Here is an 18,432-nt window from a genome sequence, read left to right on the forward strand (position 1 = left end):
ATACAAGGTCTATAATAGAAATATTACTAATATAAAATATGTTGTATGGTTTGAGTATAAACAACCTTTTGTTTGGTTTTACAGGACTGATCTTTGCACCACACTTTTGGTTCCCTTCCACCTATACTTACTTATAATATTGATATTATAAAACTATACATATCTCTTGTTGTCATTCTGCATGCTGAGTTTTAGTGGCCTATATAGTGATTTAACATAAATAACGTCCTGATGGACCGCTGCCTCCTGCCAAAGGAAAGCGGTTAAAAGAAACACAACATTTATAGGTTTAGAATTTAAAATGACGTCTCTTGACACGTTGTCTCAAGACAACAACACAAAGTGTCCCATGAGAGTTTTAGTGTTGAGGTGAATGAGCTCTGTGTGTTTGTCCTGATGAAGATAATAATGTGTGAGCTCTGCCAGCAGGTTGGTGTGAAGGTGTGAAGGTGTGGACTCGCTATGAATCAGGCTGAGGACCCAGAGGACGGAGTCCCTCCCTCTGAAGCCCCTCTGTGTGGGGAACATGACAGCCAGACCAAAGCTCAGAGGTGAGAGGACCATCTCCAACTGTCCTCCACTCGTCTCTATGTCCCAACGTCTCTGACTCAATGACTCTGCTTCTGTGTGTGTGTGTGTGACCAGGATCCATCAGAGACCAGGACCTGGACCTGGACCTGAACCTGAACCCGGCTGTGTGTCCATGAAGAGTAACTGGTTTATGGATCCTCCTCTGAACTTCAAAGATCCCTCTGTTGATGCAAGGTGAGGGTCTCAGGCTGTTGATGAGGTGTTTCTACCAGACTCTCTGGTGGAGGTTCTGGGTTTCTTGCTCCAGGGCCCTTCAGCTGTGTCCAGTGAGGGAGGGAGAGCTCCATGGAGGACTTGGTGGGACTAAACCAAACTGACTGGTGAAGAAAACAGTGAGCTGAAAGACTGAGCTGTTAATTCTCAGTGGGACCAGCAGGACCAGTAGACCTAAACCACTACAGGGAGTCATGTGGTCCACATCCAGAACTCACGTCATGGACCTTTACCTTGTTTTGGTCTCTGTGAGGACGGACACCATGTGAGCTGATGCTTCATGATTAGATGATGATGTGATGATGTAATCTCAGTGTTTCTTTCAGGTCACATCAGCAGAGAGGAAAGTCTTCTGAACCCAGATGTTTGTCCATGAAGAGTGATCAGTCTATTGATCGATATATTGACTTCAAAGATGGACGCCGTTCTTATGACCCAGAGTAAGTAGGGCCCTATGAAATCTGTGTCACGGTGTGGTTCACTTCCTGTCTTATTTTGTAGTTTTCTGCCACTCGTGTCCCCGGGTAACTTCACTTCCTGCCTTGTCTCGTCATCCCCTGTGTTCGTCTAATAGTTTCCACCTGTGTCCAATCACCTGCACCTCCCTTGTGTATTTAAGCTGTGTGTCTCTTGTGTCACTTGTCGCGTCATTGTCTTTCGTCTTGGATCGCCGTATTTTCTCGCCTGTGTGCTTTTGCCCCCGGTTCCTGTGTTTTTTGACCTTTTGACTATTAAAGTCTTTTGTTTTGGAAAAGTCTGCGTTTGAGTCCTGCCTTCCACCCTCACCCCTGACAAACCGTGACAATCTGTTTCATTTTTTCTCAAATTCCAGTTTTTTTTCCCCACAATTTTTTTTTTTTTTTTTAATTTTTGTGAATTCGGTTTTTAACATTTTATGCAGAGACAGTGAATTAAGAACTGAAATGTAGACAATATATTCATTTAAAACTGAAAACGTCATTACTTCCTTACTTAGAACCTTATTTCAGGCAAAAACATGCTGCATGATAAAAAAATGGCAATATCTTTTCTTGTGTGTCCAAACAGAACAGTCATTAAAAAAAAATTCAGATTTGTTGGTTTAAATTAAACAAAATACATGACTAAACAAAAACTGCCGTTAGTTCTTTGTAAGATCAAACTAAGTAAGAATAGTCCTGTCAATATCTACTAACAAAGGTGCATAACAATTGCAACAGCCCATGAAGTAAACAATAAAACATTTTGGAAATTCAACTTAACTTTGGTGGAAATATCAAAAACATTGTAAACTTCAATTCCAAGTGCAACTCGGAGCCTTAGCTTGCACAAACTCCTTGCTGATGAGGAAGCGCACCCATCTTCTCTTTCTAGCAGGCAGATCTCATCCATGTCACAATGGAGAATGATTTGCAGAGCTGCCAGGTCTCACCCACCAGCGTGATGACATGGCAGAGGCAGGTTACATGTACACTGTTGGGCAACACTCCTCTCAGAGCCTCCTGTATTCCTTCAGACAGTGAGCAGCATTATCAGTCACCACGGCCCAGACGTCATCACGCTCACATTGTTGTGATTGACAGAGAATAGAATGGCTTTGGAAGTATTCGCATCTGTCCATGAAGACAACATCAATCAGAAAGTACTGTTGTCCAACGCCTACGATGAAAGATAGAAAATAATAACAACCATGATTAGTATTATGTCACAACAAAAGGGCGAGATACGGCTAGACATCGACAGACGCTTTATTTGCTTTAATTCTTAATTCCCGATGTGAGAGTAGCTTTAATCTTGTGATCAATACATTTAATATATACATGTGTAACCAGGATCCATCAGAGACCAGGACCTGGAGTTGGACCTGATCCTGAACCTGGTCTGCAATCTGGACCTGAACCCAGATGTGTGTCCATGAAGAGTGATCAGTCTATTGGTCGATGGATTACCTTCAAAGATGGACGCCGTTCTAATGACCCAGAGTAAGTTCTTAAACAGATGAAGAACTGTTCTGATCCTCAGTCATGAATTACATAAATGTTTAACGTGTTGTTTCCATGACGATCCATCATGACAGAACTCATTATCTTCATCTAACTCCAGGGTGTCAAACTCATCTTAGGTTTGGGTCAGATACTGTCCACTTTGATCTCAAGTGGGCCGGACCAGTAAAATCTTAGGCGATGGTCCGGTCGACGGGGGGCCGTCATTTCCAAGCAGGCGCTGCTGCCTGGAGGAACGCTGTGGTCTAAAAGGTCTAACACAGGGGAGCCCACACTTTATCAGCTCGCAATCTACTTGTCATCAACGCTTCAATCCAAGTCATGGCGATTGCCCGAATAATAACGAGCAGCAGCGGTAACCAAGGGAACAACAGCGCTGCAGACCGGGAGCACAAAATGAATCCATGTAAAGAAACAAGCAACAATAAGTTACTGCAGACGTTCTTGGTCGTTACCTCACTCCATGACTTGCACTGATGCATGCGTGGTGACCTGACGTGGTTCTTTCTTCAATGTTAGGTGATCTACCAGCACTGCGTTGGTGAAGGACCAGGGGCCTCATTTATAAACGTTGCGTAGGCACAAAAGAAGGCGTACGCCGCTCTCTTCGCAATAATTGGTATTTATAAAAAGCAAACTTGACGGAAAAATGTCCTTCACGCAAGCTCGGACCCATGCGTACGCACAAAAACGGGTGAAATGAGAACCGTCGGCAAATGCAAGAAACACGCAAACGTGTGTAAAAGTGTGTAAAACTAGACTGTTGTAAAAGAAACGCCAATACTGCCTCTCATAAATAACACGAACACCCGTTTGATCGATCTGCACTGTAAAACAAACAGAAATACAAATTAACACATTTTCAAAAAGAAAAGTGAAATATGTTCTGCAATAATATCGGCATGTTATTAAATTCATCCTCTAAACACAGCTGTTGCTTGTCAGATGCAATCAGATGGAAAGTAATAAAACGCCATGATGCCGTCACAATGCGTGATGACGCTGATGGCTGATCTTCGCTCTTAGAAGACGTGGCACATGGAAGGATTGGTGCTGTAGTGCAGCGCACCATCGGCCTGTTTAAGGGCAGATGGCGCTGCCTCGACTGCGCTGGAGGGAGGTTATTGTTTACTCCTGAAAAGGTGTGAAACATCGTGCTGCATGTGCTGTGCTACATGATGTGGCACAGCTTCCAAACGTGCCTCGATCCCCTGACGAGACCCTGTCCCCGATCCCCAATCACTGCCCCCAGTCTCTCATCAGGAGGGGACAGCTCCGGTGTCCCTTTCCCCCCCGTGAAGACACAGCTTGGCGATGACGCGCTAAACGCTTTTTTGCATCCACTTTGATGTCAGACCAGTTTTTCTTTATTTGGGTCCGAGGTCGTGAGGCTGCAACGTTGCTCTGCAACCTTTTGCCCCTCAGGTGCCTTGTTGGCATCAGTGATCCACACTGTGTCCTCCAAAGAGCATCTTACTTCTCCTTCCCACCTCCCAATGATCATTTCCACTTCACACTGAGTGAAGTTACGTTTCTTCGTTTTCCTCTTAGTGTTTGTCATGATTTCGCAATCGATGAATATTCATTTGTGGGCGTTCCACAGACTATATATGGGCAACTATGGGCGTGACATGAAGCCGCAAAAGCGGCGCTGCATTTAGAAGTAATTGTGATTTATTAAGGGAAAACTGCGTAGGACGTTTTATAAGTCTGAATATTTCTGTGCGTACGCATGTCCTACGTTTCATCCGTACGACACTTCTGGAGCAAATCCTACGCAAGCTTTTACAAATGAGGGCCCTGGTCCCCCTGGTCTAACACATGCGCTCACTCACAGAGTGCGACCCCCAGTGGACTGATTAGGAATAGCAGCTACTTTTAAAGAAAAGCTATTTGTGTCTTTGTGTAATTCTCACAATAGTAAAGTCATCCAGCGGGCTGCACTTGACCCCCCGCAGACCAGATTTGGCCCTCGGGCCTTAAGTTAGACACCCATCATCTAACTGGTCTGTGTGTGTTTAAGTGTGAATCATTAACTGTAAACATCCTCAGATATAAACACAATGTGAGCTAGTTCCTCGACATCAGGAACAGATGTCACAACTGGAGACAGCTGCAGGTTTCTGGAGACAGATGACTGGGACTGAACATGTGATAAGAATAAGCTCAGTGCTCTGTGGACCAGCTGACGTGGTCTCTGGACTCCATGCAGAGGTTTGGACAAAGTATCGTCAGTAGACTCTGTGAAAAGGTCCAAAGACTAGTTTCAGAAGGTCTAAGGAGACTTCTAGAGGTCAGGGGACGGACTAAAGAGGTTTGGAGTAGTTTAATAGGACTTTGGACCAGATGCAGAGGTCGGCAGACGTTGTTTTTATGACCCACAGTAAGAACTAAAACCAGATGAAACTGATGACTAACTGTCACTCAACTAATAAACTGTCTGTCATCATCGACAGTCTTCAGCATCTGGTTTCCATCATAATCAATCATGACAGAAGCCAATATCTTTAACTAATGTTGTATTGGTGTTGATGGTCCAAACACCATGTGAGCTGATGGTTCATGTTCCTCCACAGAGAGGACCAGGAGAGCTCAGAGGTTCCCACAGGTCCGTCTGCCCAGCAGCATCAAACACACCTGGACTCCATCTTCATGGTGTGTACATGTACAACTACTTTAACATCTCTCAGTTCACCATCATCTCCATACTGCACTTTGTAGACCAGTGGATTGTCCGTCTGTCCAACATGGACCTGATGGTGGCTTCCATGTTCTAGTTGGTGTCATTCATAGAATGTTCTGTTCCAGCTGCTGGAGGAGAACATCCTCACTTTTGTGAAGAACGAGCTGAAGAAGATCCAGAAGGTTGTGTGTTCAGATTACCCAGAATGCGTTAAGAAAGAGGATGAGGAGGGGCTGGATGAAGAACAGAGGAGGTTCAGTGAGGCATTTGTGAAGATCTCAGTGCACTTCCTGAGGAGAATGAAGCAAGAGGAGCTGGCTGAGCGTCTGCAGAGCAGTAAGAGGATTTCTCTACAGACTTACCATGCTGATAAATGAGACCTTCACTAATGTCTCAAGAGATGGACAGAATATATTTATAGTCATTCTGAGGAAAGGACATGTTTAAATCTATTCTGTCACTCATTGATCTTCTTTGTTGTCTTCATTCAGGACTTCCTGCTGCAGATTGTCAGCGTGAACTCAAATCCAACCTGAAGAAGAAGTTCCAGTGTGTGTTTGAGGGGATCGCTAAAGCAGGAAACCCAACCCTTCTGAATGAGATCTACACAGAGCTCTACATCACAGAGGGAGGGACTGCAGAGGTCAATGAAGAACATGAGGTCAGACAGATTGAAACAGCATCCAGAAGACCAGCCAGACCAGAAACAACTATCAGACAAGAAGACCTCCTCAAAGCCTCAGCTGGAGGAGAGGAACCAATCAGAACAGTGATGACTAAGGGAGTGGCTGGCATTGGGAAAACAGTCTTAACACAGAAGTTCACTCTGGACTGGGCTGAAGACAAAGACCACCAGGACATACAGTTCACATTTCCATTCACCTTCAGAGAGCTGAATGTGATGAGAGAGAAGAAGTTCAGCTTGGTGGGACTTGTTCATCACTTCTTCAGTGAAACCAGAGCAGCAGGAATCTGCAGGTTTGAAGAGTTCCAGGTCTTGTTCATCTTTGACGGTCTGGATGAGTGTCGACTTCCTCTGGACTTCCACAACAATGAGATCCTGACTGATGTCACAGAGACCTCCTCAGTGGATGTGCTCCTCACAAACCTCATCAGGGGGAAGCTGCTTCCCTCTGCTCGCCTCTGGATCACCACACGACCTGCAGCAGCCAATCAGATCCCCCCTGAGTGTGTTGGCATGGTGACAGAGGTCAGAGGGTTCACTGACCCCCAGAAGCAGGAGTACTTCAGGAAGAGGTTCAGCGATGAGCAGCAGGCAAGCAGGATCATCTCTCACATCAAGACCTCACGAAGCCTCCACATCATGTGCCACATCCCAGTCTTCTGCTGGATCACTGCTACAGTTCTGGAGGAGGTGTTGAAGACCAGAGAGGGAGGAGAGCTGCCCAAGACCCTGACTGAGATGTACATCCACTTCCTGGTGGTTCAGTCCAAAGTGAAGAAGGTCAAGTACGATGGAGGAGCTGGGACGGATCCACACTGGAGTCCAAAGAGCAGGAAGATGATCAAATCTCTGGGAAAACTGGCCTTTGATCAGCTGCAGAAAGGCAACCTGATCTTCTATGAATCCGACCTGACAAAGTGTGGCATCGATATCAGAGCAGCCTCAGTGTACTCAGGAGTGTTCACTCAGATCTTTAGAGAGGAGAGAGGACTGTACCAGGACAAGGTGTTCTCCTTCGTCCATCTGAGTGTTCAGGAGTTTCTGGCTGCTCTTCATGTCCATCTGACCTTCTTCAGCTCTCGTGTCAATCTGCTGTCGGAAGAAAAAAAAACCTCCCTGGTGTCTAAAGTCTTTAGAGACAAACCTAAACCAATACGTCTCTACCAGAGTGCTGTGGACGAGGCCTTACAGAGTCCTAATGGACACCTGGACTTGTTCCTCCGCTTCCTCCTGGGTCTTTCCCTGGAGACCAATCAGACTCTCCTAAGAGGTCTGCTGACACAGACAGGAAGTCGCTCACAGATCAATCAGGAGACAGTCCAGTACATCAAGAAGAAGATCAGTGAGAATGTGTCTCCAGACAAAAGCATCAATCTGTTCCACTGTCTGAATGAACTGAATGATGGTTCCCTAGTGGAGGAGATCCAACGGTCCCTTAGATCAGGACGTCTCTCCACAGAGGAACTGTCTCCTGCTCAGTGGTCAGCTCTGGTCTTCATCTTACTGTCATCAGAAGAAGATCTGGAGGTGTTTGACCTGAAGAAATACTCTACTTCAGAGGAGGCTCTTCTGAGGCTGCTGCCAGTGGTCAAAGCCTCCAACAAAGTTCTGTAAGTACAGAGAGAGTTAATTCATACATCAGAACTTAAATATGCTGCCATCTTTTATACTTACTGCTTATTCTTCATCCTTCTCTTCAGACTGAGTGGCTGCAACCTCTCAGAGAGAAGCTGTGACGCTCTGTCCTCAGTTCTCAGCTCCCAGTCATCTAGTCTGAGAGAGCTGGATCTGAGTAACAACCAACTCCAGGATTCAGGAGTGAAGCTGCTTTCTGCTGGACTGAAGAGTCCACACTGTGAACTGGAGACTCTCAGGTCAGAATTCAATTAAAGTCCACTTGGTGTCTTTATTTACATCCATGGTACATGTCTGACTTTCATAAGATTCTTTCTGCTTGCATGATTTAAATCAAATATGTGTTTTCCAACTATTTTTATAAAATGTGTTTATTTTCAATGTAATATAAAGATTACATAAATATTTATTACAGAAATATTTGACATTATAGAGTTGGTAGTAATGTTATCAGATTGTTGATGTACATTAGTGGGTGTTTAGTTGTGACTGGAGACCAGTCAGTAACCATGTTAATGTGACCCCTCTGTACCTGATAGGATCTCAGTACTGCAGTGACCTTCCAGCCCTCACAGCTCCCTCAGATCATGTGACATGTGTCTTATTCTGTATGTTGCAGGCTGTCAGGCTGTCTGATCACAGAGGAAGGCTGTGCTTCTCTGGCCTCAGCTCTGAGCTCCAACCCCTCCCATCTGAGAGAGCTGGACCTGAGCTACAATCATCCAGGAGACTCGGGAGTGAAGCTGCTGTCTGCTGGACTGGAGGATCGTCACTGGAGACTGGAGACTCTCAGGTATGAAGAGGCTGCAGCCACAGACCATCAGTCTGGTAGAGGAGGTAGAGCTGGAAACCTTTTCTCTGTCCCACTGTCAGCCTGGTTAATAAGACCCTGACACACCAAGCTGACCTCAAACTACCAGAGACTCATCAAACTGTTTGTGTCCCACATGAGACCATCGACACAGACAGAAGTAGTGAGGAACAGTAGCCAGGATGAGCCTGAACAGGGAGGAAGATGATGAAAGCCTTGTTTCTCTGGAGCTTTGTCTTGTCTCCACGTTATAAGGGAAGACAGTGTCTCCTGACACGTTGACGGCATCATGGTGGGTTGATATGAGTCAACGTGGTCACGCTGCAGCTTTGTGGGCTCCTAACAACTCAAACAACACTTGGATGTTTAGATGCTGGTCCTCTGCCTCCAGTGTGTGTTTGTCCTTTAGTCCAGACATTATTATTAAGAGACAAACAGTCAGAGAAACAATCTGTTCAAAGCGTCTTGATGGATCATCACAGGAGGAACGTTTTGTGTTTTAAAGGAGTTCAGCTTCACCTGCTTTTGGTCTTTTGCACTGAGAGACGGATCCCTGGATGATAAAAGTGGACTTGTTGAAGCTACAGGGGACAGTTGCCACAGACGCTCAGTGAAGAACCAACAGCTGATGGTGGACCTGGAATTAGTATCAACTATATCGTAGAAATGAACAGAACATACCAAAAAAAACCTCCAGATAAATGTTGCCATCCGGATGGAGTGAATGTGATTGTGGTTGGATGAGAAGAAGATGAGACGGTGCATTCAGGGTCCGATCGATGCGTCTGCTCCCGCTGTTTCCATCACATCATCGGATCCTTGTGGAACCAACACATTTGATACGGAGGGAATTAAAACACAATGTTGGCTCACGATAAATCATCACAGGGTCGTCCTATTAATCCTCTTATTCATGCTGTGTGATGTCATTTTAATATGGTTCATTGAGGAAAATGGGAAAAGCAGAGGTGTAAAAGAGACTGAAACTTGGATTTCTGGCGCTTCAGTGACAATCTGCCTGGAGTTTGATGGTTGCTCATTTAAGGTGTAGATGGTAACTGACATTAAATTAGATCCTTTTTAGTCACTTTCCTTTTTTAGTAGTCTAGTCAACACTAGTACTTGTATAAACACTTAACTGATTTCATATGAAATAGGATTTCATTTTAACATCAATGTTATTTTTCTTGTTTATTGTTGTCTCTTCAGACTGAGTGTCTGTAACCTCTCAGAGAGAAGCTGTGACGCTCTGTCCTCAGTTCTCAGCTCCCAGTCCTCTAGTCTGAGAGAGCTGGATCTGAGTAACAACCACCTGCAGGATTCAGGAGTGAAGCTGCTTTCTGCTGGAGTGAAGAGTCCACACTGTGACCTGGAGACTCTCAGGTCAGATTAAGTTAGTTTGTCTTCAATGATGCGTCTAGGGAACTCTGGAACCAGAGGATCTAATCTTGGAGACAAAACTTGGGGCTAAACGTCTTTTTTGTGAATTAATATCTGTGTTTCCATCACATCACGAGAACCTTGTAGACAAGACATATTTACCACATAGTAGCTTGAAAATAGACCGTCTGAAACACAATGTTCTTTCACAATAAAACATCACATGTTCATCCTGTTGTTCCTGTTATTCAGGCTTTATGATGTCCTGTTTCATATAATGAATGAATGAAAAGCAGAAGTGGGAAGAGACTGAAGATTTTAATGTGTGTCTCTACAGTGATGATCTGCTGAGTGATAGTTGAATATTTCTGATGTGATGAAGATTCATTCCACATTTACACTCACTTTGTTCTCTCTTTCTTTCTATGGAAGAAGTCAGAGGGAGGATAGAGAAGCCTAACTTTGAATTTAACTAATAAACAATAAATATCCCTGCCTCATCCTGATATTAATACCAAAGTAATTCTTGTAAACAGTAGAGCACAATAAACCTCCTTGTTCTATGTAGAACAAAAATAATTGTAAACACTTTCACTGAACATGTTTTTTCATGTTCTAACTGATCGTATTTTAGTCCAAACTCATCATCAGAGGATTCAATATGAATACAAATGTTATTTTTCTTGTTTATTGTTGTCTCTAGACTGAGTTTCTGCAACCTCTCAGAGAGAAGCTGTGACGCTCTGTCTTCAGTTCTCAGCTCCCAGTCCTCTAGTCTGAGAGAGCTGGATGTGAGTAACAACCAACTCCAGGATTTAGGAGTGAAGCTGCTTTCTGCTGGACTGAAGAGTCCACACTGTGAACTGGAGACTCTCAGGTCAGGATTCAATTAAAGTCCACTTGGTGTCTTTATTTACATCTATGGTACATTTCTGACCTTCATAAGATTCTTTCTGCTTCCATAATTTAAATCAAATATGTATTTTCCAACTATTTCCATAAAATGTGTTTATTTTCAATATAATGTAAATATTCGACATTATAGAGTTAGTAGTAATGTTATCAGGTTGTTGATGTACATTAGTGGGTGTTTAGTTGTGACTTGAAACCAGTCAGTAACCATGTGAATGTGACCCCTCTGTACCTGATAGTATCTCAGTACTGCAGTGACCTTCCAGCCCTCACAGCTCCCTCAGATCATGTGACATGTGTCTTATTCTGTGTGTCTGCAGGCTGTCAGGCTGTCTGATCAAAGAGGACGGCTGTGCTTCTCTGGCCTCAGCTCTGAGCTCCAACCCCTCCCATCTGAGAGAGCTGGACCTGAGCTACAATCATCCAGGAGACTCAGGAGTGAAGTTGCTGTCTGCTGGACTGGAGGATCCTCACTGGAGACTGGAGACTCTCAGGTATGAAGAGGCTGCAGCCACAGACCATCAGTCTGGTAGAGGAGGTAGAGCTGGAAACCTTTTCTCTGTCCCACTGTCAGCCTGGTTAATAAGACCCTGACACACCAAGCTGACAAGCTAACAACTCATACAACACTTGGATGTTTAGATGCTGGTCCTCTGCCTCCAGTGTGTGTTTGTCCTTTAGTCCAGACATTATTATTAAGAGACAGTCAGAGAAACATTCTGCTCAAAGCGTCTTGATGGATCATCACAGGAGGAACGTTTGGTGTTTTAAAGGAGTTCAGCTTCACCTGCTTTTGGTGCTTTGCACTGAGAGACGGTTCCCTGGATGATAAGAGTGGACTTGTTGAAGCTACAGGTGACAGTCGGCCACAGACGCTCAGTGAAGAACCAACAGCTGATGGTGGACCTGGAATTAGTATCAACTATATCGTAGAAATGAACAGAACATACCAAAAAAACCCTATCCAGATAAATGTTGCCATCCGGATGGAGTAATTGTGATTGTGGTTGGATGGGAAGTGTTGGGAGCGGCTAGGGGGTCGTATTAGGTTACTAGCAAATGAGGAACTAACTTATGGACATTAATAGAATTATTAATAATCACTAAGATACTTCTCAGAATGAATAAATAACGGGGCACCACCCTGAGCTAACAGGGACCAATAACCAATACTATAAATCAAGTCTCATAATTGATATTCACTCCTTGAGAGTGAAGATGTTGGAAGGAGTTAAGTTTGAGCACTTAACTCGGAAATTTTTTATTTACATCCTTTCATCTTTCATCCTTTCACCCGTGACCCGTTTTCATGCCTGCATGTCACACTTAAATGTTTCAGATCATCAAACAAATGTAAATATTAGACACAGATAACGCAAGTAAACACAAAATGCAGTTTTTATCATTAAGGGGAGAAAAGAATCCAAACCTAAATGGCCCTGTGTGAAAAAGTGATGGAAACATAAATGAAGTGAGGTTCATCACATCTTTGGAAAGCCCAGTTCCATTTCTCCAGCCACAGCCGTTCTCAATCTAGAAATCACTTAAATAGGAGCTGCCTGACAAAGTGAAGTAGACCACAAGATCCTCACAAGCGAGACATCAGGCTGCGATCCAAAGACATTCAGGAACAAATGAGGAACAAAGTCATTGAGATCCATCAGTGTGGAAAAGGTGACAAAGCCATTTGTAATGTTTTGGGACTCCAGCGAACCACAGGGAGAGACATTGTCCACAAATGGGGACAACATGGAAACATGCACATTGTGTGAATACTGAATGGTCTGTATCTGCTTTATCTTTATGAAACAGTTTAATGTGAACGTTCCTTTGCACACGTCCCATGAAGCTTGATCTGTAGCATGACGTCATTTCTCCCGTTTGAATTCACATCTGGTGAAAGTACAGTGACAGGTCCATTTCTTATTTGTTATCCATTCATCTTCTTCATGAATATATTCCAGCACCTCGTCGCTGTGTGACGCCTGACTGATAGTCTGTGGTCGTCTGTAAGTAGTGGTAGAAGAAGAAGAGGTGCTCCATGTGGACATGAAGGACAAAGCTGTGTGTGAGAGTGATGTAATGTCCATGTCTCCATGCTGCTCTGACCCCCCTCCTCCTTTCAGGGTGGAGCCTGATGGAGTCCGATGGTTGACACCAGGTCTGAGGAAGTGTAAGTGTGCTTTGATTCATGAAGATTCAACCATCTTCACACTGTGACATCACTCATTCACCTCTGTGACGTCATCATCAACGTGTCAGTAGATGAACACATGATTAATAACTGCAGCTGTATTGTGTCTTGTTCTCTCATCAGATTCCTGTGAACTCACAATCGACACAAACACAGTAAACAAACAACTCAAACTGTCTGACAACAACAGGAAGGTGACATATCTGGAGGAGGATCAGTCACATCCTGATCATCCAGACAGATTTGACTGCTGTCCTCAGCTGCTGTGTAGAACTGGTCTGACTGGTCGCTGTTACTGGGAGGTCGAGTGGAGAGGAGGAGTTACTGTATCAGTGAGTTACAGAGGAATCAGGAGGAAACGAGTCAGTTATAAATGTTTGTTTGGACACAATGATCAGTCCTGGAGTCTGAGATGCTCTGATAAAGGTTACTCTGTCCGTCACAATGAGACAAAAACACGCATCACCTCCTCCTCCTCCTCCTCCTCTGGTAGAGTAGCAGTGTATGTGGACTGTCCTGCTGGCTCTCTGTCCTTCTACAGAGTCTCCTCTGACACACTGATCCACCTCCACACCTTCAGCACCACATTCACTGAACCTCTTTATCCTGGGTTTGGGTTCTGGCCTGGTTCTGGTTTCTCAGTGTCTCTGTGTTCTCTTCAGGAGGGAGAGTCTCCTCCTGGTGGAGAACCTTCCTCTCTGCTCACCACGTAGTTCAGTCTGTACAGCTGATGGTGGTTCATGTGGGTGTAGATGCAGGTGGAGCAGGTGAGGGGTACCTGAGCTGGTCTGGACTCTGGGGGGTCCACAGCTCTCTGGGACTCAGATGGAAGTGTGAAAGAGCTCAGCTTAATGCTGCTGTGCTCCTTCAATCAATAGATGATCATTTAGATATTGGCTCCTAATTAGGCTTTAATCTTCATCTTTATGTGTTCAAGAAGACATTTTATAAGACGCTCTTTCATCTGTCCCCCCATATGAGACAAATGTGTCCTTCTGTGTGTGTGCGCTTCATCAGCAATAATAAAAACAAGGTGAAGAAGGAAAATATGAATGTGTAATTCTTTTTGAGCCCATTTTAACTTCAAATCTTTCTAAATCTGTTGAGCGAAATCAAATCTAATTTCACATAATCAGGTTTGTTTTGAACATGAAGCTTTTTAATGGTTTAAGGAAATATTTAATATGCGTTACTTGTGTTTTTATTCACTATAATGTCATTTACAACATTTACTCCATGTGTTACTTTAACAGAAATACATTTGTTTGGCTCTAATGTTAATAAATGATTTTTATTGGAAACAACTGTACATGTTTAAACAGGCCATCAAATAAAGATGCTTTCAACACGCTGTATTATTTCTTTTGACATGAAATACTCTGATCCTTTTTAAAGATGCTGTACTATTGACTTTTGTACTATTTCCTCCATAATATCTGTATTTATTCTACAGCCCTGTTGCTGTGTCAATAGCACAGAGGAAACATTGGTGGTGCAGCATGTTGAAGAAGGAAGTGAGTAAATAAAGAAATGAGTAATGAATAAGTTGCTTTATTAACCTTATTAACCTTCACGCAGAGCCGTCTCACAACAACACAAACTACTGAGCTCGCTACTTCAGGTGCAACTTGAAGCTTTCATTCTGCACCAAATATCACACTTAAGTCACCAACAAAAGCACACAAAGCACAAGCACACATTTGATAACAGGGTGGAGTTTATCTCCTCACAAAGTGGAGTATTGAAAGTGTTAAACGTGATTTCCCGCCAAAATAAAAGACAAACAGCAGCAGCATTGCCACTAAATGCAATAAAACACGCGTTGTGCAGCGTGGACAGAAAGAGGAACGGCTTTAACTTTCCATCTCTTAATAACATGGTTATTGTTATGGAATGCCGTTTTAGTCTAAATTAAATAAATGAATAAATACATGAAATATTCATTTGAAATACATCATGAAATAAATACATGAGGCAATAAATACATACATATGAAATACATTTAATTATTTCGTGGTACTCTTATTTCATAATGACGTTTTACATTTCACGTTCTTATATGCAAATCAGGAGGCGTGGCTACATCTAACATTCAGAACAGACAACAGAGCCGTGTGCAAGTGAAGACTGGCTGAGGAACGTGAGTGTTGATATAATGGAAGACATCGGTGGGCTCCGAGGTAGCATGCTAGCATTAGCAGATCAAATCCATCAACATGGGTTTTCTGCAGATACGATTCTGACACATATTGAGGGTTTTTTGGAAATACTAGGGCGGATAAGTGCTCTTTAAGATGTATACATAGACAACAAAGTTTTAAATTGTTTAAGACTGATTGAGCCCCGCGTGCGTGTGGAAGAGGTCCAAGTTGATGAAGTCAACATTAGCTGGTACTACAAGCACAGGTGCTGGACGCCCACCTCTGGATATTCCTGGCGACAAGCTGGCTAACTTTGTGTTGTCCGGTTTATCAACCCGAGAAATCGCAGATCTGTTTGGTGTGTCATCCAGCACGAGTCAGAGGAGATTGGCCGAAGAAGGCCTTGGGTAAGTTAACTTACTTATTGAGCTAAAGAGTAGGCTATGTTGGGCAGTGTGCAGTAAATGCAAACATTTAGGGATGTTTAAAGGTTTTAGAATATATGGGAAAGTATATAGTCCAGGATCCACAGCCCGTAAAGGGAGGCAACAAGCGCCAGTATTATAAATGTTTTTGCCCACCATCGGGCTGACTGAAGGGCAACGGCCATGTTGGAAGTGTTTTCCTAGCTTGCTCACAAGCGGAAGGTCAAGCTAAGTGTGTCCAGTGTTCAGGTTGTCTCTGGATGCTGGCGTGTGAGCTGAGCCCTCATATTTGGAGTATTCCCACAGCATACAACACTGCCTGCACATTGTGTCGTATCCATGTCCCTGTTAACCACTCCCAAACAAGTCCAGATGTTTGATTTAAACGGGGTGAGTGTGGGACTGAAAGTGTGAAGAGGAGCCTGGAAACTGGAGGCTCTGGTTCCCGTCCTGCTTTGGAGGCCTCTAGGAAGCACAAGGAAGCCAGCGTTCAGGAAGCGCTGCTCTTTATTCACATAATAAGGTACTATAAGCTTCATAAGACATGACTGTGCCTGAGAACTAGTGCTGAGGAGTTCATATTGTAGTTCATTTAACAGGGGCCAGTGCAGAGAAGCTAATACAGGAGTAGTATCGTCCCTCTCCTTGGTTTTCTCCTGTACACGAGCTGCAGCCTTGTGGATGCATGTTGTCTCTAAGACTTCGGACATACAATACAAAATGTACTGACATTCATTGTCTGTTACAAAGCTAATCTCTAACTGACAGAAAATCACTGAACTGTTGCTTATGTTTCCCATCTGTGTGTTGACGTGATGGACAGTTGTCCCCACTTTGGACTCTTTGGGGACGTCTGCTGGGTGGAAGCTGTCGCTGCTCTGTAAGACATCACTGAACCATCGGGGATCCTGATCCTTCATGAGCGTAACTGCAGCGGCACAAATGCTGCAGGTGGGACGTGGACTCTACATTCTGTCCAGGGGGTCTCCACCACGAGGGGGAGGACATGAGGAGCCCACACTCACATCCTCCTGGGAGGGCTGCGCTTGTCGGCCCCTGATGTGTCCCCAGCCTCCAAGTCACTCCCCCCCTTGCGTTATTTACTGTTCCCTTTCAGTCCAACCCCGTCTCCTCCACTCACTCACTGCCTCCACCCACCGTTACCTCCTCCTCCTCCTCCAATTCCCAGCTCCATGTGTTACTTTTCTGTGAGTGTGTATGTATGAGCCCCCTCTGTCTCTCTCTCTAACCTGGCAATTAGACTCTCGCCCCATTCCTTGTCCATCTGTGTGGAGGCTTAAGGCGCTCGTCTATTGGCTTATCGTCCATCCAATCAGACAGTCTGTCTCCTGCCAGCAGTCCCTGAGTCCTGTTCTCCTGGTCTCCAGGATCACCTGCCTGCTCATCCAGCCTCTCCGGTCTGCCAAGTCCCCCAGCCAGCTCATTACACGGGTCTCCCTCTGCCAAGCCCCAACCCCCCTGTGCCCCCCTGAGGACTCCTTCTCACCTCACCTGCTGCTCTGCTGGTGGCGTTCGGGTCCAAGTGTCCTCACAGGACGGCTCGTGTGACATCTGGAGAGATTTCTCCTTCTAAAGTCAGCAACACTTTGTCACGTCATTAGCTGACGTTTGCTTGTTCTTGCTGCTGTCCATCAACAAAGAACCCCAAAGGATTCTGGTCTATGAGCCTCGATCCAGCCCTCAGCGCATTGGAGAGCGCCGCATGGCGAGCCTCTATAGTGCTCCAGTCTTAAATAGGCCGTAAACACAACAGGACATGTGAAGCATACGATAAAAGGCCATCAAACCGCTGTACACAATGACTACACAACCACACAACCTCTAGCCTGCTACACAAAGCTGAGTCTATCCAGGCGCTGTACTTCTTCATTCAAAGTAAAGGCTCTCTGGGCCTAAAACGCTGCTCCAGAACCTTCAGCCTTTGGACCCAGTTTGACTCCAGTAGATGCTTTGTTTGCAGAGCAGCGAGTCAGCTCCACATCTTTGAAAAGACCCGTGAGACGCTGTTCAGCCTCCTTCATCAATGTCCAACCAGCGCTGTACCTGGCTGTCCAACATAAGCGCTTCGTTGGACCAAGTGTGGTGTCTCTTCTCTGCAGCTGGTGAAGTTCCAGACCAGGGAAAATCTCTTCATCCAGCGTTTACAGTATTCTGGCTCCTGGAGACCCATCTGATGGAGAAGATATGGTCCAGCCTTCAATATCTGCACGTTGAGCTCAGCCGCTGCTTCCTGAAGCCACTTCTCTGAGAGCATCTGACTGCCAGTTCCAATCCATGGGCCGCTGCATGTTCCTCACGTGGTCTTGGAGTCTGCCAAGTAGTCCACTTGTTTCCCCGAAGATGCGTCTTCAAATCCCGTCATGCATTCCTGCAGCATGTAGACTCCCTGTAGCGTGTTATACGATGGCCTCTCCTTTGCGCTGTGTGTGTGCTGCTAAAGTGTATTCTTGCTTCGTGTATTAAAGTCTGTAACTCAGTGAAGCTGCCACTGAAAAGTAGTCGTTTTCTCCAGAGGAGTCGCCCCCTGTTGGCTAGTAGAGAGTAAGGCCTTTATCCACTGGCTCAACGTTTCAGCCCGTCTGCCTTTTCTCTCATTGAGGTATTTTTGTGGTCGATGTCGTCATGGTGACACCAGTTCTTCTGGTAATAAACCATATTCACCAGTAGTCAGACATCACACACCACTTTTTGCTAATGAAGTATTTTGCTATCAGAATTCCCCTGTGGCTCCGCGGGACGCCACCATTGTTTCTTCATTC

General features: G+C 44.7%; 1 protein-coding gene and 1 long non-coding RNA gene across 2 annotated transcripts; both read left to right on the forward strand.

Annotated features, from left to right (window-relative positions):
- Positions 1 to 274: 274 nt before the first annotated feature.
- Positions 275 to 1,251, forward strand: LOC144390371 (uncharacterized). The gene is made up of 3 exons (XR_013454404.1): positions 275 to 551; positions 646 to 765; positions 1,131 to 1,251. It is a non-coding gene; the product is annotated as an uncharacterized LOC144390371 (long non-coding RNA).
- A 1,318-nt stretch (positions 1,252 to 2,569) lies between these two features.
- On the forward strand, positions 2,570 to 8,054 carry LOC144390297 (protein NLRC3-like). The gene is made up of 5 exons (XM_078096785.1): positions 2,570 to 2,765; positions 5,363 to 5,441; positions 5,595 to 5,805; positions 5,961 to 7,764; positions 7,855 to 8,054. The coding sequence occupies exons 1-5, from the start codon at positions 2,698 to 2,700 to the stop codon at positions 8,042 to 8,044; spliced, it is 2,352 nt and encodes a 783-aa protein (XP_077952911.1). The 5' UTR covers positions 2,570 to 2,697; the 3' UTR covers positions 8,045 to 8,054.
- The last annotated feature ends 10,378 nt before the right edge of the window (positions 8,055 to 18,432 follow it).

The sequence above is a fragment of the Gasterosteus aculeatus genome, chromosome 21, assembly GCF_964276395.1.
Source record: "Gasterosteus aculeatus chromosome 21, fGasAcu3.hap1.1, whole genome shotgun sequence".
Taxonomy (NCBI): Eukaryota; Metazoa; Chordata; class Actinopteri; order Perciformes; family Gasterosteidae; genus Gasterosteus; species Gasterosteus aculeatus.